This window comes from Cherax quadricarinatus, chromosome 58 (assembly GCF_038502225.1).
Source record: "Cherax quadricarinatus isolate ZL_2023a chromosome 58, ASM3850222v1, whole genome shotgun sequence".
NCBI lineage: Eukaryota > Metazoa > Arthropoda > Malacostraca > Decapoda > Parastacidae > Cherax > Cherax quadricarinatus.
In genome coordinates, this window is record NC_091349.1 from 5,394,238 (window position 1) to 5,420,660 (window position 26,423).

A 26,423-nucleotide genomic window follows, 5' to 3' on the forward strand; every position below is an offset into this window, starting at 1 on the left:
TCTACCTGTCCATAATTACCATCACATTTGCATTGTTTCGTAAGGTGAAGTCCAGGATCTTAACTGAGTGAACTTTGCTCACACCTCTACAACACAATTGTCATCAAAAATTTGTTAAGTTATACCATGAATTAAGGAAAGATCCAAAACTTCACTTTACGAAACAGTCAAAGCAAATGCGATAGTAATTATGGACAAGGTAGATTATAGTGGAAAAATGAACATGTTATTAAAAGACAACGGAACTTAGGTTTACCTGGAGGGGGTTTCGAGCCCTCGCGGCCTTGTCTGAGACCAGGCCTCATAATAAACCAGGCCCCTTAATAAACCACAAGTTTTTTTTTTTCCGTCCTTGGACATAGGGGTTGGAGAAGGCCCGGGAAAAGGGACGGGTGGCATGGGAGGCAGCATACCCCAACGAGCCGTGGGAGGTGACCCTTGATACTGAGACTAATGTTAACACTAGCACGGAGGGCAGTCAGCAGCAGGTCAACAAAGCCCACTCCATGAGCACAGCTGCCTTCTCCTCAAGGCTGTCTTACGACCTCCGTGCAGCTGTCGAAAGACAAGGGGCTTTCTTCTACCAGGTGAGCCCTTTACGCATCTTTATGGGTTTGAAATAGTGTTTTCCGCCATATAACGCGCGCGTTTTTATCCCACAAAACTTGTTTGAAAATCAGCCTGCGCCTTGTATGCTCAAGGTCAGGGTCGAGGGTAGGCTTTGGGTTACACGCTTTAGCAGTTGTTTACATCGTCTTGTATGTCTTGTATTTGTGCGTCTTGCATGCCGGAAAATGCGGCAAGTGAAAGGGCCGCTATTCCTTGTGTCTGCCTCCTCCTGCCCCCTTACTCGTACCATCCATTTTCTGTTTCGCGTCTTCCTTCCCACCTCACCATATTCTATGGTCACATAGCCTAATGTTGTTTCATTGTCCAGCAATTCAAAGTTAAATTTTAAGACTGAAATGCTCTACATAACAAGGAGCTTTATGTAAAGCAATTTATTAGTCTCATTTATGTTGAAAATTGTATAATATACCAACAAGTTGATTAAGACTCGTGTGCAATACTAAGGTCTCCAAATGTTTCACCTACACACAGTAGGCTTCTTCAGTCAAATATAGAGGCAGCAGTAGTTATAGTAGTGAAATGAAGATGTAATCAGTCCATCAACCTTGGAGAAATAGTATTTGAAAGTCACGTGTGTAAATTACCTAGGATAACCCCAAAAAGTCAAAAGTGACTTTTCATTGAGGGTTCTTGTATACCTCGAGTGCTGATATATCGAGTCAAAAAAAAAAAAGCGTATAAGTAGCATATGTTAAATGTTTTTTTTACAATGTGAAGAGAGATGTAACTGGTTTGTTTATGTACCTGGTGGCAGGTGTGTTTACCTCACCACAGACGGAAAGGTTTTCTGAGGTACAGCGAGCGACGCTACAGACAGTTCCTGGCACTGAAGGCTGCCTACCCTCATCACTTCCTCGTACCCTGCTATGACATGGACGTCATGTGGCACACCCACCAGGTATAGTGCCTCTGTTTACATACCTTCACTTTTCACGTTCTGCTTCATAACAGATGTGATAAAATTGATTTTTATAGATACGTGGGTCATTCTAGGCTATATAAGTGGTGGGGGCTCCATACTTGATTTGTTAAGTAAGGAGAGAGAGAGAGAGAGAGAGAGAGAGAGAGAGAGAGAGAGAGAGAGAGAGAGAGAGAGAGAGAGAGAGAGAAATACAGCCAGAGGGGCATACAGACGCACCAGGAGCTGTGACTCGATCCCTGAAACCATATAGGTGAGTACATCTTTCTTCTCTGTCTTCTCTCTGTTCACATACACTCGCTCAGTGTCACATCCATCGAAGGTGCGGGAGAGACAGAGAATGTCCCCAGAGTCCTAGAAACTCATCCTTACTATACTCGGCCTAATTCAGTTTTTTAAACCATACCCCCGGCCGGGATTGAACCCGCGGTCATAGTCTCAAAACTCCAGCCCGTCGCGTTAGCCACTAGACCAGCTAGCCACAATAAGATTCATCCAACTAGGTATATTTCTACACCACTAGCTGGTCTAGTGGCTAACGCGACGGGCTGGAGTTTTGAGACTATGACCGCGGGTTCAATCCCAGCCGGGGGTATGGTTTGTTTGCAATCGTGTTATTACGATTTCTTGAGTCAGTTTTTTAATGTTAAAGATTTTAATGAGTGCCAGGAGGATGGGGAGGGGACGTGTCCAGTGCCAGGGAGTGAGGAATGTTATATTGACCAGTGCCAGGGGATGAGGAACGTTGCATTGACCAGTGCCAGGGGGTGAGGAATGTTGTATTGACCAGTGCCAGGGAGTGAGGAATGTATTGACCAGTGCCAGTGAGAGGAATGTTGTATTGACCAGTGCCAGGGGGTGAGGAACGTTGTATTGACCAGTGCCAGGGGGTGAGGAACGTTGTATTGACCAGTGCCAGGGGTGAGGAACGCTGTATTGACCAGTGCCAGGATGTGAGAAACGTTGTATTGACCAGTGCCAGGTGAGGAATGTATTGACCAGTGCCAGGTGAGAAACTTTGTATTGATAAGTGCCAGAGGGTGAGGAACGTTGTATTGACCAGTGCCAGGGGTGAGGAACGTTGTATTGACCAGTGCCAGGGGTGAGGAACGTTGTATTGACCAGTGCCAGGATGTGAGAAACGTTGTATTGACCAGTGTCAGGAGGTGAACGTTGTATTGACCAGTGCCAGGTAGTGAGAAACGTTGTATTGACCAGTGCCAGGGGTAAGGAACATAGTATTGACCAGTGCCAGGATGTGAGAAACGTTGTATTGACCAGTGCCAGGGGGTGAGGAAGGTTGTATTGACCAGTGCCAGGGGGTGAGGAAGGTTGTATTGACCAGTGCCAGGGGGTGAGGCACGTTGTATTGACCAGTGCCAGGGGGTGAGGAAAATTGCATTGACCAGTGCCAGGATGTGAGAAACGTTGTATTGACCAGTGCCAGGGGGTGAGGAACGTTGTATTGACCAGTGCCAGGATGTGAGAAACGTTGTATTGACCAGTGCCAGGTGAGGAATGTATTGACCAGTGCCAGGTGAGAAACTTTGTATTGACTAGTGCCAGGGGGTGAGGAACGTTGTATTGACCAGTGCCAGGGGGTGAGGAACGTTGTATTGACCAGTGCCAGGGGGTGAGGAACGTTGTATTGACCAGTGCCAGGGGGTGAGGAACGTTGTATTGACCAGTTCCAGGGAGGTGAAAAACGTTGTATTGACCAGTGCCAGGGAGGTGAAAAGCGTTGTATTGACCAGTGCCAGGATGTTAACGTATTGACCAGTGCCAGGGGGTGAGGAACGTATTGACCAGTGCCAGGTGAGAAACGTATTGACCAGTGCCAGGGGGTGAGGAACGTTGTATTGACCAGTGCCAGGGGTGAGGAACGTTATATTGACCAGTGCCAGGGGGTGAGGAGCGTTGTATTGATCAGTGCCAGGGAGGTGAGAAACGTATTACCAGTGCCAGGATGTGAGAAACGTTGTATTGACCAGTGCCAGGGAGGTGAGAAACGTATTGACCAGTGCCAGTTGGTGAGGAACGTTGTATTGACCAGTGCCAGGGGGTGAGGAACGTTGTATTGACCAGTGCCAGGAAGGTGAGAAACTTTGTATTGACCAGTGCCAGGGGGTGAGAAACGTTGTATTGGCCAATGCCAGGGGGGTGAGGAACGTTGTATTGACCAGTGCCAGGGGGTGAGGAACGTTGTATTGACCAGTGCCAGGGGGTGAGGAACGTTGTATTGACCTGTGCCAGGGGGGTGAGGAACGTTGTATTGACCAGTGCCAGGAAGGTGAGAAACTTTGTATTGACCAGTGCCAGGGGGGTGAGGAACGTTGTATTGACCAGTACCAGGGGGTGAGGAACGTTGTATTGACCAGTGTCAGGGGGTGAGGAACGTTGTATTGACCTGTGCCAGGGGGGTGAGGAACGTTGTATTGACCTGTGCCAGGTAGTAAAGAACGTTGTATTGACCAGTGCCAGGTAGTGAGAAACGTTGTATTGACCAGTGCCAGGTAGTGAGAAACGTTGTATTGACCAGTGCCAGGTAGTGAGAAACGTTGTATTGACCAGTGCCAGGTAGTGAGAAACGTTGTATTGACCAGTGCCAGGTAGTGAGAAACGTTGTATTGACCAGTGCCAGGTAGTGAGAAACGTTGTATTGACCAGTGCCAGGTAGTGAGAAACGTTGTATTGACCAGTGCCAGGTAGTGAGAAACGTTGTATTGACCAGTGCCAGGTAGTGAGAAACGTTGTATTGACCAGTGCCAGGTAGTGAGAAACGTTGTATTGACCAGTGCCAGGTAGTGAGAAACGTTGTATTGACCAGTGCCAGGTAGTGAGAAACGTTGTATTGACCAGTGCCAGGTAGTGAGAAACGTATTGAATGTAAGTTTTGGGACTCGCCGTTCAAGGACGTAGCTATTCTTTCCAGGGAAGGTCCTGGTGGTGGGCTCTTGATTCGGAGAATTAGAGCTACATCCCTCCCTTTCCTCTGATCAAACTTGATTCCTCCCCCCCGTGCTGTATAACCCATACGGTTTTGGCGCTTCCCATGAATAGTCTAGTAGCGTCTATGACGTCAGCACGAGTGAGGTTAATTGCTCATTTGGACCAGCTTTAACCAGGCAGTTACTGTTAATGTCACTAAAGACGTTGAAGGATGATTGTTGTGTGATTGTTGCCCCGTTGTTGAGATTGTTGCTCCGTTGTGATTGTTGCCACATTGACGGGTGATTATTGCTCCATTGTTGTGATTGCCTTGTTGATGGGTGATGCTCCTTTGTGATTGTTGCTCCATGGAATTATTGTTGCCCCGTTGAAGGGTGATTGTTGTTTCATTGAAGGATTGTTGCCTTGTTGGTGGGTGATTGTTGCCCCGTTGAAGTGTTTCTAAGTTACTTTATAAGCAAGTTGTCTTGCTTCAGGGGCAAGTAAGGAAGATGAGTTTGACGAACAGGAAAGAGGGAGGGAGGAAGGGGAGAGGAGAGAGGGGAAAGAGGGAGGGAGGAAAGAGAAGGGGGAAGGAGAAATGGGAGAGGAGAGGAAAGTAAAGTGTAGACAACTCCAGTAAGATTGATAACGAGGAGGGCTGTTGAAGCTTATTCCTTGGGTAGCATTGAAAATGGGCTGACCAAATATTTTTGTTAGTGGGTTTGAGAAGGTCCAGCCTAGTATGGGTCAGTAGACCTGCAGTGTTCCTCCTTTCTTATGTTCTTATTTTAAGAAGGAAAGAGGTACAAAGGAAAATAGGAAGAAGGGGGAAAGATAATTTTAGGACTGAGAAAGGGGACGAGGCAGAAGGAAGATAGTGAAAATGGAAGAAGCAGATGGGATGAGGAAGGTAAAAGTGGGTTTTAATAATTTTATTTAAATATACTTTGATAATGGAAGAAAAAGATAAGACGATCTCAGCCTTATCAGTAACTGATGACACACGAGTGTCAGCAGCTGATGGTGACACTTGCACGTGTCATTTACTGGTGACACGTAGATGTTATCAGCAGGTGGTAACAGGTGTACGTAAGTCACTTGTTACTTATGACAGTTAACGCATTTTCCTGTATATAAAGCGAGCTTTTTTTTTCCCGCACAAAAAAAAAAAAATCTTTAAAAATTACCCTGGGCCTTGTATGTCATGGTCAAGGGTAGGCTTTGGGTTGTTACTATTACTACTACTACTACCACCACCACCACCACCAACATTGGAAATAAATGGTATAAAATACCTACACAATGGAAAAAATAAACACAGAAGCAGTGTAATATGATCCTTTATTGACAACGTTTCGCCCACACTGTGGGCTATATCAAGTCACAAACAGATCCACCCAGGTAGATCTGTTTGTGGCTTGATAAGCCCACAGTGTGGGCAAAACGTTGTCAATAAAGGATCACATTATACTGCTTCTGTGTTTCTTTTCCCACTTCAACATTGCCCCTACTTTTTCATCATCTTTCTTCAGAACTACGGTACACTCCAAGGCTGAGGGACTGATTACCTCTTTTGTATATAGTTCTACTGTCTTCCATTATATTTTTGAATTTGTATTGATAAAGCCACTGGATGGCGAAACGTCCACAAATGGATACCCAGATGTTACCCGTGTGTCGTAATTGTTCATATTGTCGGTATTGTGTACCATTTATATACATTGTGACTTACAGGTACACCCGCTGGTGTACAAGCAGGACACTGAGACGCTGTTGGGCAAGATCCTTCCCCACGACGACTCTGTCAATGACAGGTCCCCCGGCTCCAGGTGCGTTCATCTTCATCCCAGGTACTGCAAGTAGCCTCTGCCTTGGGACGTACCTCATTATCCATCCCTTCTCCCTCAAACTTGGTTACCTTCTGTTCATCAGGCGCTATATAATCCCAAATTTCAATAGGCTTAGTGCTCTACCATGAGAACCACAAGTTTTCCATTAGTACTTCATATGCTATTTGTACTCGTCTAGAGAAGGGGGAAGGGGGAGGATAATATGGAAGGAAAGGTGGAGAGGAAAGGGTGCAGACATAACAATTTAGAAATACCTTTCGCAAACATTTACAAAATAGCAGCCTCGTACATATTTCTTGCAGTGTGTGTATCAGTATCCCCTTCCCCTCAAAACACCATATCATAGACCCCCCTAACGCCGTGTCATAGACCCCCCTAACGCCGTGTCATAGACCCCCCTAACGCCGTGTCATAGACCCCCCTAACGCCGTGTCATAGACCCCCCTAACGCCGTATCATAGACCCCCCTAACGCCGTGTCATAGACCCCCCTAACGCCGTGTCATAGACCCCCCTAACGCCGTGTCATAGACCCCCCTAACGCCGTGTCATAGACCCCCCTAACGCCGTGTCATAGACCCCCTAACGCCGTGTCATAGACCCCCTAACGCCGTGTCATAGACCCCCTAACGCCGTGTCATAGACCCCCCTAACGCCGTGTCATAGACCCCCCTAACGCCGTGTCATAGACCCCCCTAACGCCGTGTCATAGACCCCCCTAACGCCGTGTCATAGACCCCCCTAACGCCGTGTCATAGACCCCCCTAACGCCGTGTCATAGACCACCCTAACGCCGTGTCATAGACCCCCCTAACGCCGTGTCATAGACCCCCCTAACGCCGTGTCCTAGACCCCCCTAACGCCGTGTCATAGACCCCCCTAACGCCGTGTCATAGACCCCCCTAACGCCGTGTCATAGACCCCCCTAACGCCGTGTCATAGACCCCCCTAACGCCGTGTCATAGACCCCCCTAACGCCGTGTCATAGACCCCCCTAACGCCGTGTCATAGACCCCCCTAACGCCGTGTCATAGACCCCCCTAACGCCGTGTCATAGACCCCCCTAACGCCGTGTCATAGACCCCCCTAACGCCGTGTCATAGACCCCCCTAACGCCGTGTCATAGACCCCCCTAACGCCGTGTCATAGACCCCCCTAACGCCGTGTCATAGACCCCCCTAACGCCGTGTCATAGACCCCCCTAACGCCGTGTCATAGACCCCCCTAACGCCGTGTCATAGACCCCCCTAACGCCGTGTCATAGACCCCCCTAACGCCGTGTCATAGACCCCCCTAACGCCGTGTCATAGACCCCCCTAACGCCGTGTCATAGACCCCCCTAACGCCGTGTCATAGACCCCCCTAACGCCGTGTCATAGACCCCCCTAACGCCGTGTCATAGACCCCCCTAACGCCGTGTCATAGACCCCCCTAACGCCGTGTCATAGACCCCCCTAACGCCGTGTCATAGACCCCCCTAACGCCGTGTCATAGACCCCCCTAACGCCGTGTCATAGACCCCCCTAACGCCGTGTCATAGACCCCCCTAACGCCGTGTCATAGACCCCCCTAACGCCGTGTCATAGACCCCCCTAACGCCGTGTCATAGACCCCCCTAACGCCGTGTCATAGACCCCCCTAACGCCGTGTCATAGACCCCCCTAACGCCGTGTCATAGACCCCCCTAACGCCGTGTCATAGACCCCCCTCTTAACGCCGTGTCATAGACCCCCCTCTTAACGCCGTGTCATAGACCCCCCTCTTAACACCGTGTCATAGACCCCCCTCTTAACACCGTGTCATAAATCTCTCTGCTTTATATTGATATATATCCAACTTTCTATGTTTCATGCAGTCTATCACATTCATACATGTTGTATACACATCCTAGGTTTTCTACACATACATATGCTGCTATATATGATAATCTATACAACTGTATTTGTGTATACCTGAATAAACTTAAGCTTCTGCTCCCCTCCCCCCAGACTGATGTCGTCAGACGTTGAAACACGTGCCCTGTGGAGCTCAGTGTATGGCAGTACCTTCAGGAGGGAGGGGTCCATGTACCGTAGTGACCCACCACCCTCCTACCTCACACCCCTTCCCCAGGAGGTGTTACACTCCGCCCATGCTTCCATGTATCACTGTCAGATCACCAAGGTGAGACAGCCTAGTCAGTCAGTGAAAGGGGGGAGGGGGTATTATTTTACTATCATCAAATGAGGGGGAAGGAGGGATTCTATTAATCATTTGAAGGGATCGTATTGATTAGTTGAAGGAGGGTGATTCTATTATTTGAGGGGGATTGTTAATCACTTGAGGGGGATTATATTAATCACTTGAGGGGGATTATATTAATCACTTGAGGGGGATTATATTAATCACTTGAGGGGGATTATATTAATCACTTGAGGGGGATTATATTAATCACTTGAGGGGGATTATATTAATCACTTGAGGGGGATTATATTAATCACTTGAGGGGGATTATATTAATCACTTGAGGGGGATTATATTAATCACTTGAGGGGGATTATATTAATCACTTGAGGGGGATTATATTAATCACTTGAGGGGGATTATATTAATCACTTGAGGGGGATTATATTAATCACTTGAGGGGGATTCTATTAATCACTTGAGGGGGATTCTATTAATCACTTGAGGGGGATTCTATTAATCACTTGAGGGGGATTCTATTAATCACTTGAGGGGGATTCTATTAATCACTTGAGGGGGATTCTATTAATCACTTGAGGGGGATTCTATTAATCACTTGAGGGGGATTCTATTAATCACTTGAGGGGGATTCTATTAATCACTTGAGGGGGATTCTATTAAATCACTTGAGGGGGAGGGTATCTTGTGTTAGACCCTGGCATAGTAGGGTTTGTATTGGTGCAGGGCTCTTGATCCAAGACTCTGGAACTTCTCTTTGGATTCATCTTGACTACCTCCTGTTCTCCAGGGGCTGTGTAACTCCTTACAGGTTTAATGCTTTCCCAGAGTCCAGGCCTTGGTTTGTGGGGTAGTGGGTTGGAGCTATCTCCTTGCATAGTGGTTTTCATTTTTGGCTCTTGATCTCTTGTCTTTCTTGTTTCATCCCCTTCCCCTCTTCCATTCCCAACTATGCACCTCTTTCTCCCTGACTTCCTCCCACACTTTTTCTCCCCTTCCACTATTTATCTCCTCTCCCTTCCTCTTCACTCCCTTTGCCTCCTCCCTCCCTCCCTCCATTCTTTCCCTCTCACAGTACACTAGGAGGAAGGAGAAAAGATAATCAATACCCCCTCCCTACATCTGCACCATCATGGAATGGAAGGAAGTTCACTCTCCCTCCAGTCTCTCGCCCGTTCCCAGAAAGCCTTCTCATATCCACTAGATGGATGAGACATAACTTTGGAAGCTGGACCGATATGGGGGCATAATTTATTACTGTCTTTACCAAACCAAGTAATATAGTTTATTATGCACCTCGAACCCACGGTGTGGGTGGTAGTCAAAAGATTACAAAGGTATGTAATGGGTTCAGGGACGGGGCTGCAAAGTTTTAATAGCTGAACAAGTTAGTGGTAGTGACCTACTTACATGTTTATATCTGGTTAAAATCCTAATGAATTATTTATGCAGACATGAATTAGATCACATGCAGAAACAAAAGTTTAAGTGGTAATACGCAATTTACACTGGGAAAAATCAGGTTATTTTTCCAGAATGATTGCTAGATATATCACTGTGGATAAAATACTTTGACATTTCTTGAACATTTCTGAGTGAGTTGCCTCTGAATTCATTAATTTTTATTACATTCTGGTACAAAATGATGCAAGGTGTGACGATTGCTCATCTGGCAGAGTTTACACGTAGTTTGGTCTACATCTGGTGGTGGTGATTTAACCTCCCAGACATACTGGTAAGCCATCTCTCACTGAGGCAGGGTGACCCGAGAAAGTAAAAACACTTTCTTTCTGAAAGTTTTTATCTTTTTTACATTTAGTAATAGTTACAGATGGGGTTACTAGCACCTTGCTCCTGGCATTTTTTTTTTATTTTATATTTTGAGTTTTTTCTTAATTTTCCCCCTGCCAACAGCAACAGCCTGGTTGAGAAGGTAAGCCTGTCTCAGGGCCAGGCTGTGGGAGTACCAAAACTCTCAAAATCCTTCAAACGTATATCAAAGATCTAAGGTATTTTTTTAATCGTTCCTGATGGGATCCTTTAAGTGGACTGATTTATTTTCCATCCTTCAAACTTTGGTATAACCCAAGAATGCTTATGCAGTACAGGGATACCTTTCTTGCATCATTGAGGTACAGGGAACTGGGGTTATGCAGTACAGGGATACCTTTCTTGCATCATTGAGGTACAGGGAACTGGGGTTATGCAGTACAGGGATACCTTTCTTGGATCATTGAGGTACAGGGAACTGGGGTTATGCAGTATAGGGATACCTTTCTTGGATCATTGAGGTACAGGGGATTGGGGTTATGCAGTATAGGGATACCTTTCTTGGATCATTGAGGTACAGGGGATTGGGGTTATGCAGTATAGGGATACCTTTCTTGGATCATTGAGGTACAGGGAACTGGGGTTATGCAGTATAGGGATACCTTTCTTGGATCATTGAGGTACAGGGAACTGGGGTTATGCAGTATAGGGATACCTTTCTTGGATCATTGAGGTACAGGGAACTGGGGTTATGCAGTATAGGGATACCTTTCTTGGATCATTGAGGTACAGGGAACTGGGGTTATGCAGTATAGGGATACCTTTCTTGCATCATTGAGGTACAGGGAACTGGGGTTATGCAGTATAGGGATACCTTTCTTGGATCATTGAGGTACAGGGAACTGGGGTTATGCAGTATAGGGATACCTTTCTTGGATCATTGAGGTACAGGGAACTGGGGTTATGCAGTACAGGGATACCTTTCTTGCATCATTGAGGTACAGGGAACTGGGGTTATGCAGTATAGGGATACCTTTCTTGCATCATTGAGGTACAGGGAACTGGGGTTATGCAGTATAGGGATACCTTTCTTGGATCATTGAGGTACAGGGAACTGGGGTTATGCAGTACAGGGATACCTTTCTTGGATCATTGAGGTACAGGGAACTGGGGTTATGCAGTACAGGGATACCTTTCTTGGATCATTGAGGTACAGGGAACTGGGGTTATGCAGTACAGGGATACCTTTCTTGGATCATTGAGGTACAGGGAACTGGGGTTATGCAGTACAGGGATACCTTTCTTGGATCATTGAGGTACAGGGAACTGGGGTTATGCAGTACAGGGATACCTTTCTTGGATCATTGAGGTACAGGGAACTGGGGTTATGCAGTATAGGGATACCTTTCTTGGATCATTGAGGTACAGGGAACTGGGGTTATGCAGTATAGGGATACCTTTCTTGGATCATTGAGGTACAGGGAACTGGGGTTATGCAGTATAGGGATACCTTTCTTGGATCATTGAGGTACAGGGAACTGGGGTTATGCAGTATAAGGATACCTTTCTTGCATCATTGAGGTACAGGGAACTGGGGTTATGCAGTATAGGGATACCTTTCTTGCATCATTGAGGTACAGGGAACTGGGGTTATGCAGTACAGGGATACCTTTCTTGCATCATTGAGGTACAGGGAACTGGGGTTATGCAGTATAAGGATACCTTTCTTGCATCATTGAGGTACAGGGAACTGGGGTTATGCAGTATAAGGATACCTTTCTTGCATCATTGAGGTACAGGGAACTGGGGTTATGCAGTATAGGGATACCTTTCTTGCATCATTGAGGTACAGGGAACTGGGGTTATGCAGTACAGGGATACCTTTCTTGCATCATTGAGGTACAGGGAACTGGGGTTATGCAGTATAGGGATACCTTTCTTGCATCATTGAGGTACAGGGAACTGGGGTTATGCAGTACAGGGATACCTTTCTTGCATCATTGAGGTACAGGGAACTGGGGTTATGCAGTATAGGGATACCTTTCTTGCATCATTGAGGTACAGGGAACTGGGGTTATGCAGTATAGGGATACCTTTCTTGCATCATTGAGGTACAGGGAACTGGGGTTATGCAGTATAGGGATACCTTTCTTGGATCATTGAGGTACAGGGAACTGGGGTTATGCAGTACAGGGATACCTTTCTTGCATCATTGAGGTACAGGGAACTGGGGTTATGCAGTATAGGGATACCTTTCTTGCATCATTGAGGTACAGGGAACTGGGGTTATGCAGTATAGGGATACCTTTCTTGCATCATTGAGGTACAGGGAACTGGGGTTATGCAGTATAGGGATACCTTTCTTGGATCATTGAGGTACAGGGAACTGGGGTTATGCAGTATAGGGATACCTTTCTTGCATCATTGAGGTACAGGGAACTGGGGTTATGCAGTATAGGGATACCTTTCTTGGATCATTGAGGTACAGGGAACTGGGGTTATGCAGTACAGGGATACCTTTCTTGCATCATTGAGGTACAGGGAACTGGGGTTATGCAGTATAGGGATACCTTTCTTGGATCATTGAGGTACAGTGAACTGGGGTTATGCAGTATAGGGATACCTTTCTTGCATCATTGAGGTACAGGGAACTGGGGTTATGCAGTATAGGGATACCTTTCTTGGATCATTGAGGTACAGGGAACTGGGGTTATGCAGTACAGGGATACCTTTCTTGCATCATTGAGGTACAGGGAACTGGGGTTATGCAGTATAGGGATACCTTTCTTGGATCATTGAGGTACAGGGAACTGGGGTTATGCAGTACAGGGATACCTTTCTTGCATCATTGAGGTACAGAGAACTGGGGTTATGCAGTATAGGGATACCTTTCTTGGATCATTGAGGTACAGGGAACTGGGGTTATGCAGTATAGGGATACCTTTCTTGCATCATTGAGGTACAGGGAACTGGGGTTATGCAGTATAGGGATACCTTTCTTGGATCATTGAGGTACAGGGAACTGGGGTTATGCAGTACAGGGATACCTTTCTTGCATCATTGAGGTACAGGGAACTGGGGTTATGCAGTATAGGGATACCTTTCTTGGATCATTGAGGTACAGGGAACTGGGGTTATGCAGTATAGGGATACCTTTCTTGGATCATTGAGGTACAGGGAACTGGGGTTATGCAGTATAGGGATACCTTTCTTGGATCATTGAGGTACAGGGAACTGGGGTTATGCAGTATAGGGATACCTTTCTTGGATCATTGAGGTACAGGGAACTGGGGTTATGCAGTATAGGGATACCTTTCTTGGATCATTGAGGTACAGGGAACTGGGGTTATGCAGTATAGGGATACCTTTCTTGGATCATTGAGGTACAGGGAACTGGGGTTATGCAGTATAGGGATACCTTTCTTGGATCATTGAGGTACAGGGAACTGGGGTTATGCAGTATAGGGATACCTTTCTTGCATCATTGAGGTACAGGGAACTGGGGTTATGCAGTATAGGGATACCTTTCTTGCATCATTGAGGTACAGGGAACTGGGGTTATGCAGTATAGGGATACCTTTCTTGCATCATTGAGGTACAGGGAACTGGGGTTATGCAGTATAGGGATACCTTTCTTGGATCATTGAGGTACAGGGAACTGGGGTTATGCAGTATAGGGATACCTTTCTTGGATCATTGAGGTACAGGGAACTGGGGTTATGCAGTATAGGGATACCTTTCTTGGATCATTGAGGTACAGGGAACTGGGGTTATGCAGTATAGGGATACCTTTCTTGCATCATTGAGGTACAGGGAACTGGGGTTATGCAGTATAGGGATACCTTTCTTGCATCATTGAGGTACAGGGAACTGGGGTTATGCAGTATAGGGATACCTTTCTTGCATCATTGAGGTACAGGGAACTGGGGTTATGCAGTATAGGGATACCTTTCTTGGATCATTGAGGTACAGGGAACTGGGGTTATGCAGTATAGGGATACCTTTCTTGGATCATTGAGGTACAGGGGACTGGGGTTATGCAGTATAGGGATACCTTTCTTGGATCATTGAGGTACAGGGAACTGGGGTTATGCAGTATAGGGATACCTTTCTTGCATCATTGAGGTACAGGGAACTGGGGTTATGCAGTATAGGGATACCTTTCTTGGATCATTGAGGTACAGGGGACTGGGGTTATGCAGTACAGATATCTTTCTAGCATAACACAGTGACCAAAATAATAATTATTAATCATCATCATCCATAGGAAGTGCTAATATTATTTCCTTACAGTTGGTGATCTTGGGCAAGGCTCCGGATGGACCCATCAAAATCAAAATCAAACACGAGGTGAGTTTAATCTACGTGGGTTAAGCACATGCATTTTTGAGCACGATAATACCACAGTGTGTGTACTCGCCTGAAAAGGGCTCTTGATTCAGGAAATTTGAGCTACCCCTCCCTTCGCTCAGATCAAAGTCGGGTTATCTTCAGTTCTCCAGCTCTGTACATTCTTCCTTATAAATATAAGTGAAAATATAGATAAAAAATATGATAACAGTATAATAATATTTTTCTAATGGTGAAGCACAGTAACTTCCCATTATCAGTCAACAACTTGGTGTTATATTTATGCTCGTAGGAGGCACTAAACCCATAGGGGCAATACAACCCCCTGAGGATTAGGAGGTAATAAAGTTTAAGGAAGGGAGGGGGGAAGACTCCCATTCCCTGAATCAAGACTATTGATATCTATTTAATTTCCTGTAAAAAGATTTGCTAAATTTTTTCCCTTAAAATGTAATGGTAAGAGCAGTTTTGATTAAAATTAAGATTTGCATATTAGGTGAGACCTCTGTAAGTTTTGCAGTAGGCATCTGGTTAGGTAATAATGGTTCTCGATGACACCACACAAGGGTTTAGTGTTGACTAGTAGTAATAATAATTTTAATAGTTACAATTGACTAAAGTAGAAGCCATCTGGGTAACATTGGTCTTTCAAACTTATTTAGCAATACTGCATGCATCTGCAAAGTGATGCTACCCCTATTTCACTTTTGTTCCTTCAAGTAGGGTGCTTTGATGCAAATGAATTGTCCTTGATCCAAGGACTTGGAGCTCCTATTGCTTTACCTTTTAATGTTACTAGTTATATTTTTATGGCCAAGAGTGCAAAGTAATTACTAGGTCAGATCAGTAAACTTCAGGAGCTCCTTCCCTGCCCTTCCTCGAGTCCAACCTGATTACCTCCTGTTCCCAAAGTGCTAATGCCCCTTACTTGTTTAGTGCTTTCCTGTGACTATAAGATACTTGTAATGCAGAAGAAACTGTAACTGGATCTTTGTGGCTACAGATGAGGAAGGTGGCAGAGCTGAGTGTGTTCCACGAGCAGGAGAAGGGTATGTCTGAACACAATGTGGCAGACCTTGGTTTATCCTTCTCTCTCCATGACCATGTGAGTACTTTTTTTTCTCTCTCGCCCTCCCTCATGTTCCTAAGTGAAAGAAGGGTGTCCCAAAACATGGACAACCTTGGTGTATCCTTTTTCCCCTCCATGATTATGTGAGTAATTTCTTCTCTCTCTTCTCTGTTCTGCCTTCTTTCTTCTCTCCTCCTCTCATTCCTTTCTTCTAACCTCCTTCTCCACCCTCCATTCTTATCCCTGCATTTTTCTCTTTCCCTCCCTTGTTCCTTTCTTCCTCCCTCTTGATTCCTTGTCTCCCCCCCTCCTCTCCTATCTTTCTTCCTTTACTTCCATGCATTCCTGCCCTGGTATTGCATGAGCAGGAGGGTGTGTGCAACAAAGTGGTTGATCTCAATACTCCATGTCTCTTGTCCTCCATGACCAGTGTGTGAACTGAGGTGAGACAAAAAGTGTTAGTGTGTAAGCAGTACTCAGACTGGTCTAGTGAACTCGCATAAGCCACATCACCACTGTAACCTTAAACTACAAGTACATCATATCTTCTTAAACTGGTCTTTGCTCCGAGACATGAACCACCTGAGTATTTCTGTCATGATCATATTCTTGTGTGTGTACTCACCTATTTGTGGTTGCAGGGGTCGAGTCTTAGCTCCTGGCGTGCGTGCGTGTGTGTGTGTGTGTGTGTGTGTGTGTGTGTGTGTGTGTGTGTGTGTGTGTGTGTGTGTGTGTGTGTGTGTGTGTGTGTGTGTGTGTAAAAACTGAGTAAGAAAGTGTACACTGAAGGGGCTAGCTATATATATATAGCTAAGGCAGTGGTATGTGGCTGGCGGTGTTGATTTAGTGTTGGTGTATACACAAGATGTGTATACTAGGTGTATATAGCTGGCTGCTATACTTCTCAGATGAAATGGTGTATTGTCAAGAGGAATGAAGACACTGCATTCTAGAATAAGCTTTGATTTGGGAAGATTTTTTTGTGTGTAGAGCTCACCATGGAGAAATGTTGCATCAGTATTTTCATGATTATAGGTTGAAGATCAAACCTGGTCACCGTCTATTTCAAAGGTGCTGTATGACTTGAGACTAACTGGTTATCCAGACTTGAGTCCTGGAGGTGGGAAGTACAGTGCCTGCACTCTGAAGGAGGGGTGAGGATATTGCAGTTTGGAGGGGCATCTGAACTATGGTATAGGTCTGCCTCTGGCAAAACTGCAGTGGAGCTAGTGGTGGTGAAAGTGTTTCTTCTTTTTTCAGGCCACCCTACCTCAGTGGTAGATGGCTGCTGACTTGAGAAAAAAAAATATTGTATCCTGATCAGCCGGGCTGTGGCTCGTACGTTGGTTTGCGTGCAGCCAGCAGCAACAGCCTGGTTGATCAGGCGCTGATCCACCAGGAGGCCTGGTCACAGACCGGGCCGCGGGGGCGTTGACCCCCGAAACTCTCTCCAGGTAAACTCCAGGATCCACTTTGAGCAGGGCATTCACATTTTTTTTAATTTCCCACGTTATAACCATTTATAATCGGTTAATACACAATGACCATTGAACTTTAGGCCTGACAAAAAAAATTATAAAGTTTTTTCTGTAAATGTAAATTTTTATTTTTAGTGAAATGATGCAGCTATGTTGGAACTCTGGTTATTGTATTCTAGGTCAAGATGGTCTTGATACACTCAGACACGGAACCATCCTGCGTCGTTGATATTATGTGTGAATAATAAGATAAAACTTGTGGGTGGTAGTTGCTACAGTATTCATTATGGGGGTGGTAGTTGCTACAGTATTCATTATGGGGGTGGTAGTTGCTACAGTATTCATTATGGGGGTGGTAGTTGCTACAGTATTCATTGTAGGGGTGGTAGTTGCTACAGTATTCATTATGGGGGTGGTAGTTGCTACAGTATTCATTATGGGGGTGGTAGTTGCTACAGTATTCATTATGGGGGTGGTAGTTGCTACAGTATTCATTGTAGGGGTGGTAGTTGCTACAGTATTCATTATGGGGGTGGTAGTTGCTACAGTATTCATTATGGGGGTGGTAGTTGCTACAGTATTCATTATGGGGGTGGTAGTTGCTACAGTATTCATTATGGGGGTGGTAGTTGCTACAGTATTCATTATGGGGGTGGTAGTTGCTACAGTATTCATTGTAGGGGTGGTAGTTGCTACAGTATTCATTATGGGGGTGGTAGTTGCTACAGTATTCATTATGGGGGTGGTAGTTGCTACAGTATTCATTATGGGGGTGGTAGTTGCTACAGTATTCATTGTAGGGGTGGTAGTTGCTACAGTATTCATTATGGGGGTGGTAGTTGCTACAGTATTCATTATGGGGGTGGTAGTTGCTACAGTATTCATTATGGGGGTGGTAGTTGCTACAGTATTCATTGTAGGGGTGGTAGTTGCTACAGTATTCATTATGGGGGTGGTAGTTGCTACAGTATTCATTATGGGGGTGGTAGTTGCTACAGTATTCATTATGGGGGTGGTAGTTGCTACAGTATTCATTATGGGGGTGGTAGTTGCTACAGTATTCATTATGGGGGTGGTAGTTGCTACAGTATTCATTATGGGGGTGGTAGTTGCTACAGTATTCATTGTAGGGGTGGTAGTTGCTACAGTATTCATTGTAGGGGTGGTAGTTGCTACAGTATTCATTGTAGGGGTGGTAGTTGCTACAGTATTCATTGTAGGGGCGGTAGTTGCTACAGTATTCATTGTAGGGGTGGTAGTTGCTACAGTATTCATTGTAGGGGTGGTAGTTGCTACAGTATTCATTATGGGGGTGGTAGTTGCTACAGTATTCATTATGGGGGTGGTAGTTGCTACAGTATTCATTGTAGGGGTGGTAGTTGCTACAGTATTCATTGTAGGGGTGGTAGTTGCTACAGTATTCATTGTAGGGGTGGTAGTTGCTACAGTATTCATTATGGGGGTGGTAGTTGCTACAGTATTCATTGTAGGGGTGGTAGTTGCTACAGTATTCATTGTAGGGGTGGTAGTTGCTACAGTATTCATTGTAGGGGTGGTAGTTGCTACAGTATTCATTGTAGGGGTGGTAGTTGCTACAGTATTCATTGTAGGGGTGGTAGTTGCTACAGTATTCATTATGGGGGTGGTAGTTGCTACAGTATTCATTGTAGGGGTGGTAGTTGCTACAGTATTCATTGTAGGGGTGGTAGTTGCTACAGTATTCATTGTAGGGGTGGTAGTTGCTACAGTATTAATTGTAGGGGTGGTAGTTGCTATAATAATCATTATGGGGGTGGTAGTTGCTACAGTATTCATTGTAGGGGTGGTAATTGCTATAATATTCATTATGAGGGGTGGTAGTTGCTACAGTATTCATTGTAGGGGTGGTAGTTGCTATAATATTCATTATGGGGGCTGGTAGTTGCTATAATATTCATTATGGGGGCTGGTAGTTGCTATAATATTCATTATGGGGGCTGATAGTTGCTATAATATTCATTATGGGGGTGGTAGTTGCTATAATAATCATTATGGGGGTGGTAGTTGCTATAATATTCATTATGGGGGCTGATAGTTGCTATAATATTCATTATGGGGGCTGGTAGTTCCTATAATATTCATTATGGGGGCTGGTAGTTGTTATAATAATCATTATAGGGGTGGTAGTTGCTACAGTATTCATTGTAAGGGTGGTAGTTACCACAGTATTCATTATGGGGGCTGATAGTTGCTATTATAATCATTATGGGGGCTGGTAGTTGCTATAATAATCATTATGGGGGTGGTAGTTGCTACAGTATTCATTGTAGGGGTGTTAGTTACCACAGTATTCATTATGGGGCTGGTAGTTGCTATAATATTCATTATGGGGGCTGGTAGTTGCTATAATCATTATGGGGGTGGTAGTTGCTACAGTATTCATTGTAGGGGTGGTAGTTACCACAGTATTCATTATGGGGGCTGGTAGTTGCTATAATATTCATTATGGGGGCTGGTAGTTGCTATAATATTCATTATGGGGGCTGGTAGTTGCTAAATCATTATGGGGGCTGGTAGTTGCTATAATATTCATTATGGGGGGTGGTAGTTGCTACAGTATTCATTGTAGGGTCAAAATTAGTTTTTTATGAGAGAGCCACAAAATTTGGTTAACACAAGCCTATCTGATGTTATCCTGACGCCAAATGACTTCGAACAGGCGATAAATTACATGCCCATGCACTCTGCCCCGGGGCCAGACTCATGGAACTCCGTGTTCATCAAGAACTGCAAGAAGCCCCTATCACGAGCCTTTACCATCCTATGGAGAGGGAGCATGGATACGGGGGTCGTCCCACAGTTACTAAAAACAACAGACATAGCCCCACTCCACAAAGGGGGCAGTAAAGCAACAGCAAAGAACTACAGACCGATAGCACTAACATCCCATATCATAAAAATCTTTGAAAGAGTCCTAAGAAGCAAGATCACCACCCATCTAGAAACCCATCAGTTACACAACCCAGGGCAACATGGGTTTAGAACAGGTCGCTCCTGTCTGTCTCAACTATTGGATCACTACGACAAGGTCCTAGATGCACTAGAAGACAAGAAGAATGCAGATGTAATATATACAGACTTTGCAAAAGCCTTCGACAAGTGTGACCATGGCGTAATAGCGTACAAAATGCGTGCTAAAGGAATAACAGGAAAAGTCGGTCGATGGATCTATAATTTCCTCACTAACAGAACACAGAGAGTAGTCGTCAACAGAGTAAAGTCCGAGGCAGCTATGGTGAAAAGCTCTGTTCCACAAGGCACAGTACTCGCTCCCATCTTGTTCCTCATCCTTATATCCGACATAGACAAGGATGTCAGCCACAGCACCGTGTCTTCCTTTGCAGATGACACCCGAATCTGCATGACAGTGTCTTCCATTGCAGACACTGCAAGGCTCCAGGCGGACATCAACCAAATCTTTCAGTGGGCTGCAGAAAACAATATGAAGTTCAACGATGAGAAATTTCAATTACTCAGATATGGTAAACACGTGGAAATTAAATCTTCATCAGAGTACAAAACAAATTCTGGCCACAAAATAGAGCGAAACACCAACGTCAAAGACCTGGGAGTGATCATGTCGGAGGATCTCACCTTCAAGGACCATAACATTGTATCGATCGCATCTGCTAGAAAAATGACAGGATGGATAATGAGAACCTTCAAAACGAGGGATGCCAAGCCCATGATGACACTCTTCAGGTCACTTGTTCTATCTAGGCTGGAATATTGCTGCACACTAACAGCACCTTTCAAGGCAGGTGAAATTGCTGACCTAGAAAATGTATAGAGAACCTTCACGGCGCGCATAACGGAGATAAAACACCTCAATTACTGGGAGCGCTTGAGGTTCCTGAACCTGTATTCCCTGGAACGCAGGCGGGAGAGATACATGATTATATACACCTGGAAAATCCTAGAGGGACTAGTACCGAACTTGCACACGAAAGTCACTCACTACGAAAGCAAAAGACTTGGCAGACGATGCAACATCCCCCCAATGAAAAGCAGGGGTGTCACTAGCACGTTAAGAGACCATACAATAAGTGTCAGGGGCCCGAGACTGTTCAACTGCCTCCCAGCATACATAAGGGGGATTACCAACAGACCCCTGGCAGTCTTCAAGCTGGCACTGGACAAGCACCTAAAGTCGGTTCCTGATCAGCCGGGCTGTGGCTCGTACGTTGGTTTGCGTGCAGCCAGCAGTAACAGCCTGGTTGATCAGGCTCTGATCCACCAGGAGGTCTGGTCACAGACCGGGCCGCGGGGGCGTTGACCCCCGGAACTCTCTCCAGGTAAACTCCAGGTAGTTGCTACAGTATTCATTGTAGGGTTGGTAGTTGCTACAGTATTCATTGTAGGGTTGGTAGTTGCTACAGTATTCATTGTAGGGGTGGTAGTTGCTACAGTATTCATTGTAGGGGTGGTAGTTGCTACAGTATTCATTGTAGGGGCGGTAGTTGCTACAGTATTCATTGTAGGGGCGGTAGTTGCTACAGTATTCATTGTAGGGGTGGTAGTTGCTACACTATTCATTGTAGGGGTGGTAGTTGCTACAGTATTCATTGTAGGGGTGGTAGTTGCTACAGTATTCATTGTAGGGGCGGTAGTTGCTACAGTATTCATTGTAGGGGCGGTAGTTGCTACAGTATTCATTGTAGGGGTGGTAGTTGCCACAGTATTCATTACGGGGGTGGTAGTTGCTACAGTATTCATTATGGGGGGTGGTAGTTGCTACAGTATTCATTGTAAGGGTGGTAGTTGCTACAGTATTCATTGTAAGGGTGGTAGTTGCTACAGTATTCATTGTAGTTGTGGTAGTTGCTACAGTATTCATTGTAGGGGTGGTAGTTGCTACAGTATTCATTGTAGGGGTGGTAGTTGCCACAGTATTCATTGTAGGGGTGGTAGTTGCTACAGTATTCATTGTAGGGGTGGTAGTTGCTACAGTATTCATTGTAGGGGTGGTAGTTGCTACAGTATTCATTGTAGGGGCGGTAGTTACCACAGTATTCATTATGGGGAGTGGTAGTTGCTACAGTATTCATTGGAGGGGTGGTAGTTACCATAGTATTCATTATGGGGGTGGTAGTTGCTACAGTATTCATTGTAGGGGTGGTAGTTACCACAGTATTCATTATGGGGAGTGGTAGTTGCTACAGTATTCATTGGAGGGGTGGTAGTTGCTACAGTATTCATTGTAGGGGTGGTAGTTGCTACAGTATTCATTGTAGGGGTGGTAGTTGCTACAGTATTCATTGTAGGGGTGGTAGTTGCTACAGTATTCATTGTAGGGGTGGTAGTTGCTACAGTATTCATTGTAGGGGTGGTAGTTACCACAGTATTCATTATGGGGGTGGTAGTTGCTACAGTATTCATTGTAGGGGTGGTAGTTGCTACAGTATTCATTGTAGGGGTGGTAGTTGCTACAGTATTCATTGTAGGGGTGGTAGTTGCCACAGTATTCATTATGGGGAGTGGTAGTTGCTACAGTATTCATTGGAGGGGTGGTAGTTGCTACAGTATTCATTGTAGGGGTGGTAGTTGCTACAGTATTCATTGTAGGGGCGGTAGTTGCTACACTATTCATTGTAGGGGTGGTAGTTGCTACAGTATTCATTGTAGGGGTGGTAGTTGCTACAGTATTCATTGTAGGGGCGGTAGTTGCTACAGTATTCATTGTAGGGGTGGAAGTTGCTACAGTATTCATTATAGGGGTGGTAGTTGCTACAATATTCATTATGGGGGGTGGTAGTTGCTACAGTATTCATTGTAAGGGTGGTAGTTGCTACAGTATTCATTGTAAGGGTGGTAGTTGCTACAGTATTCATTGTAGGGGTGGTAGTTGCTACAGTATTCATTGTAGGGGTGGTAGTTACCACAGTATTCATTATGGGGGTGGTAGTTGCTACAGTATTCATTGTAGGGGTCGTAGTTACCATAGTATTCATTATGGGGGTGGTAGTTGCTACAGTATTCATTGAAGGGGTGGTAGTTACCACAGTATTCATTATGGGGGTGGTAGTTGCTATAATATTCATTATGAGGGGTGTTAGTTACTACAGTATTCATTATGGGGAGTGGTAGTTGCTACAGTATTCATTGTAGGGGTGGTAGTTGCTACAGTATTCATTGTAGGGGTGGTAGTTGCTACAGTATTCATTGTAGGGGTGGTAGTTGCTGCAGTATTCATTTTAGGGGTGGTAGTTGCCACAGTATTCATTATGGGGAGTGGTAGTTGCTACAGTATTCATTGTAGGGGTGGTAGTTGCTACAGTATTCATTGTAGGGGTGGTAGTTGCTACAGTATTCATTGTAGGGGTGGTAGTTGCTACAGTATTCATTGTAGGGGTGGTAGTTGCTGCAGTATTCATTGTAGGGGTGGTAGTTGCTACAGTATTCATTGTAGGGGTGGTAGTTGCTACAGTATTCATTGTAGGGGTGGTAGTTGCTACAGTATTCATTGTAGGGGTGGTAGTTGCTACAGTATTCATTGCAGGGGCGGTAGTTGCTACAGTATTCATTGTAGGGGCGGTAGTTGCTACAGTATTCATTGTAGGGGTGGAAGTTGCTACAGTATTCATTGTAGGGGTGGTAGTTGCTACAGTATTCATTGTAGGGGTGGTAGTTGCTACAATATTCATTATGGGGGGTGGTAGTTGCTACAGTATTCATTGTAAGGGTGGTAGTTGCTACAGTATTCATTGTAAGGGTGGTAGTTCCTACAGTATTCATTGTAGGGGTGGTAGTTGCTACAGTATTCATTGTAGGGGTGGTAGTTGCTACAGTATTCATTGTAGGGGTGGTAGTTGCCACAGTATTCATTGTAGGGGTGGTAGTTGCTACAGTATTCATTGTAGGGGTGGTAGTTGCTACAGTATTCATTGTAGGGGTGGTAGTTGCTACAGTATTCATTGTAGGGGTGGTAGTTACCACAGTATTCATTATGGGGGTGGTAGTTGCTACAGTATTCATTGTAGGGGTGGTAGTTACCATAGTATTCATTATGGGGGTGGTAGTTGCTACAGTATTCATTGTAGGGGTGGTAGTTACCACAGTATTCATTATGGGGGTGGTAGTTGCTATAATATTCATTATGAGGGGTGTTAGTTACTACAGTATTCATTGTAGGGGTGGTAGTTGCTGCAGTATTCATTGTAGGGGTGGTAGTTGCTGCAGTATTCATTGTAGGGGTGGTAGTTGCTACAGTATTCATTGTAGGGGTGGTAGTTGCTGCAGTATTCATTGTAGGGGTGGTAGTTGCTACAGTATTCATTGTAGGGGGTGGTAGTTGCTACAGTATTCATTGTAGGGGTGGTAGTTGCTACAGTATTCATTGTAGGGGTGGTAGTTGCTGCAGTATTCATTGTAGGGGTGGTAGTTGCCACAGTATTCATTATGGGGAGTGGTAGTTGCTACAGTATTCATTGTAGGGGTGGTAGTTGCTACAGTATTCATTGTAGGGGTGGTAGTTGCTACAGTATTCATTGTAGGGGTGGTAGTTGCTGCAGTATTCATTGTAGGGGTGGTAGTTGCCACAGTATTCATTATGGGGAGTGGTAGTTGCTATAATATTCATTATGGGGGGTGGTAGTTACCACAGTATTCATTGTAGGGGTGGTAGTTGCTACAGTATTCATTATGGGGGTGGTAGTTGCTACAGTATTCATTGTAGGGGTGGTAGTTGCTACAGTATTCATTGTAGGGGTGGTGGTTGCTACAGTATTCATTGTAGGGGTGGTAGTTGCTACAGTATTCATTGTAGGGGTGGTAGTTGCTACAGTATTCATTGTAGGGGTGGTGGTTGCTACAGTATTCATTTTGGGGGTTGTAGTTGCTACAGTATTCATTGTAGGGGTGGTAGTTGCTACAGTATTCATTGTAGGGGTGGTGGTTGCTACAGTATTCATTGTAGGGGTGGTGGTTGCTACAGTATTCATTGTAGGTGTGGTAGTTGCTACAGTATTCATTGTAGGGGTGGTAGTTGCTACAGTATTCATTATAGGGGCGGTAGTTGCTACAGTATTCATTGTAGGGGTGGTAGTTGCTACAATATTCATTATGGGGGGTGGTAGTTGCTACAGTATTCATTGTAGGGGTGGTAGTTGCCACAGTATTCATTGTAGGGGTGGTAGTCGCTACAGTATTCATTGTAGGGGTGGTGGTTGCTACAGTATTCATTGTAGGGGTGGTGGTTGCTACAGTATTCATTGTAGGGATGGTGGTTGCTACAGTATTCATTGTAGGGGTGGTGGCTGCTACAGTATTCATTGTAGGGGTGGTAGCTGCTACAATATTCATTGTAGGGGTGGTAGTTGCTTCAGTATTCATTGTAGGGGTGGTAGTTGCCACAGTATTCATTGTAGGGGTGGTAGTTGCTACAGTATTCATTGTAGGGATGGTAGTTGCCACAGTATTCATTGTAGGGGTGGTAGTTGCCACAGTATTCATTGTAGGGGTGGTAGTTGCTACAGTATTCATTGTGGGGGTGGTAGTTGCCACAGTATTCATTGTGGGGGTGGTAGTTGCCACAGTATTCATTGTGGAGGTGGTAGTTGCCACAGTATTCATTGTGGGGGTGGTAGTTGCCACAGTATTCATTGTGGGGGTGGTAGTTGCCACAGTATTCATTGTGGGGGTGGTAGTTGCCACAGTATTCATTGTGGGGGTGGTAGTTGCCACAGTATTCATTGTGGGGGTGGTAGTTGCCACAGTATTCATTGTGGGGGTGGTAGTTGCCACAGTATTCATTGTGGGGGTGGTAGTTGCCACAGTATTCATTGTGGGGGTGGTAGTTGCCACAGTATTCATTGTGGGGGTGGTAGTTGCCACAGTATTCATTGTGGGGGTGGTAGTTGCCACAGTATTCATTTTGGGGGTGGTAGTTGCCACAGTATTGTGGGGGTGGTAGTTGCCACAGTATTCAGTCGGGGTGGTAGTTGCCACAGTATTCATTGTGGGGGTGGTAGTTGCCACAGTATTCATTGTGGGGGTGGTAGTTGCCACAGTATTGTGGGGGTGGTAGTTGCCACAGTATCCATCGCGTGGGCTGTAGTCGCCACAATATTCATTGTGTGGGCTGTATGCTACAGGTTAAAAGCCCTCCTGGTCTGGTAATGATTAAGTTACACGTTTATATTGGATTAATCTGCAGTGTACTGCTACATTACAAGGTAATTACATGGTGGGAACGAAAGCTAGCTATGT

At 45.2% G+C, this 26,423-nt stretch overlaps 1 protein-coding gene across 3 annotated transcripts in view; it reads left to right on the plus strand.

Moving 5' to 3' along the window:
* Nucleotides 1–26,423, plus strand: part of LOC128698048 (uncharacterized) — a 76,287-nt gene that overhangs the window by 17,535 nt on the left and 32,329 nt on the right. The window contains exons 4-9 of one of the 3 annotated variants that reach the window (XM_070097585.1): nucleotides 363–587; nucleotides 1,385–1,528; nucleotides 6,215–6,309; nucleotides 8,318–8,492; nucleotides 14,574–14,630; nucleotides 15,634–15,735. In XM_070097585.1, coding sequence (XP_069953686.1) covers nucleotides 363–587; nucleotides 1,385–1,528; nucleotides 6,215–6,309; nucleotides 8,318–8,492; nucleotides 14,574–14,630; nucleotides 15,634–15,735 — 798 coding nt within the window. The remainder of the gene's footprint in view (nucleotides 1–362; nucleotides 588–1,384; nucleotides 1,529–6,214; nucleotides 6,310–8,317; nucleotides 8,493–14,573; nucleotides 14,631–15,633; nucleotides 15,736–26,423) is intronic. The other 2 variants (XM_070097586.1, XM_053790110.2) reach the window with 2 other exon arrangements.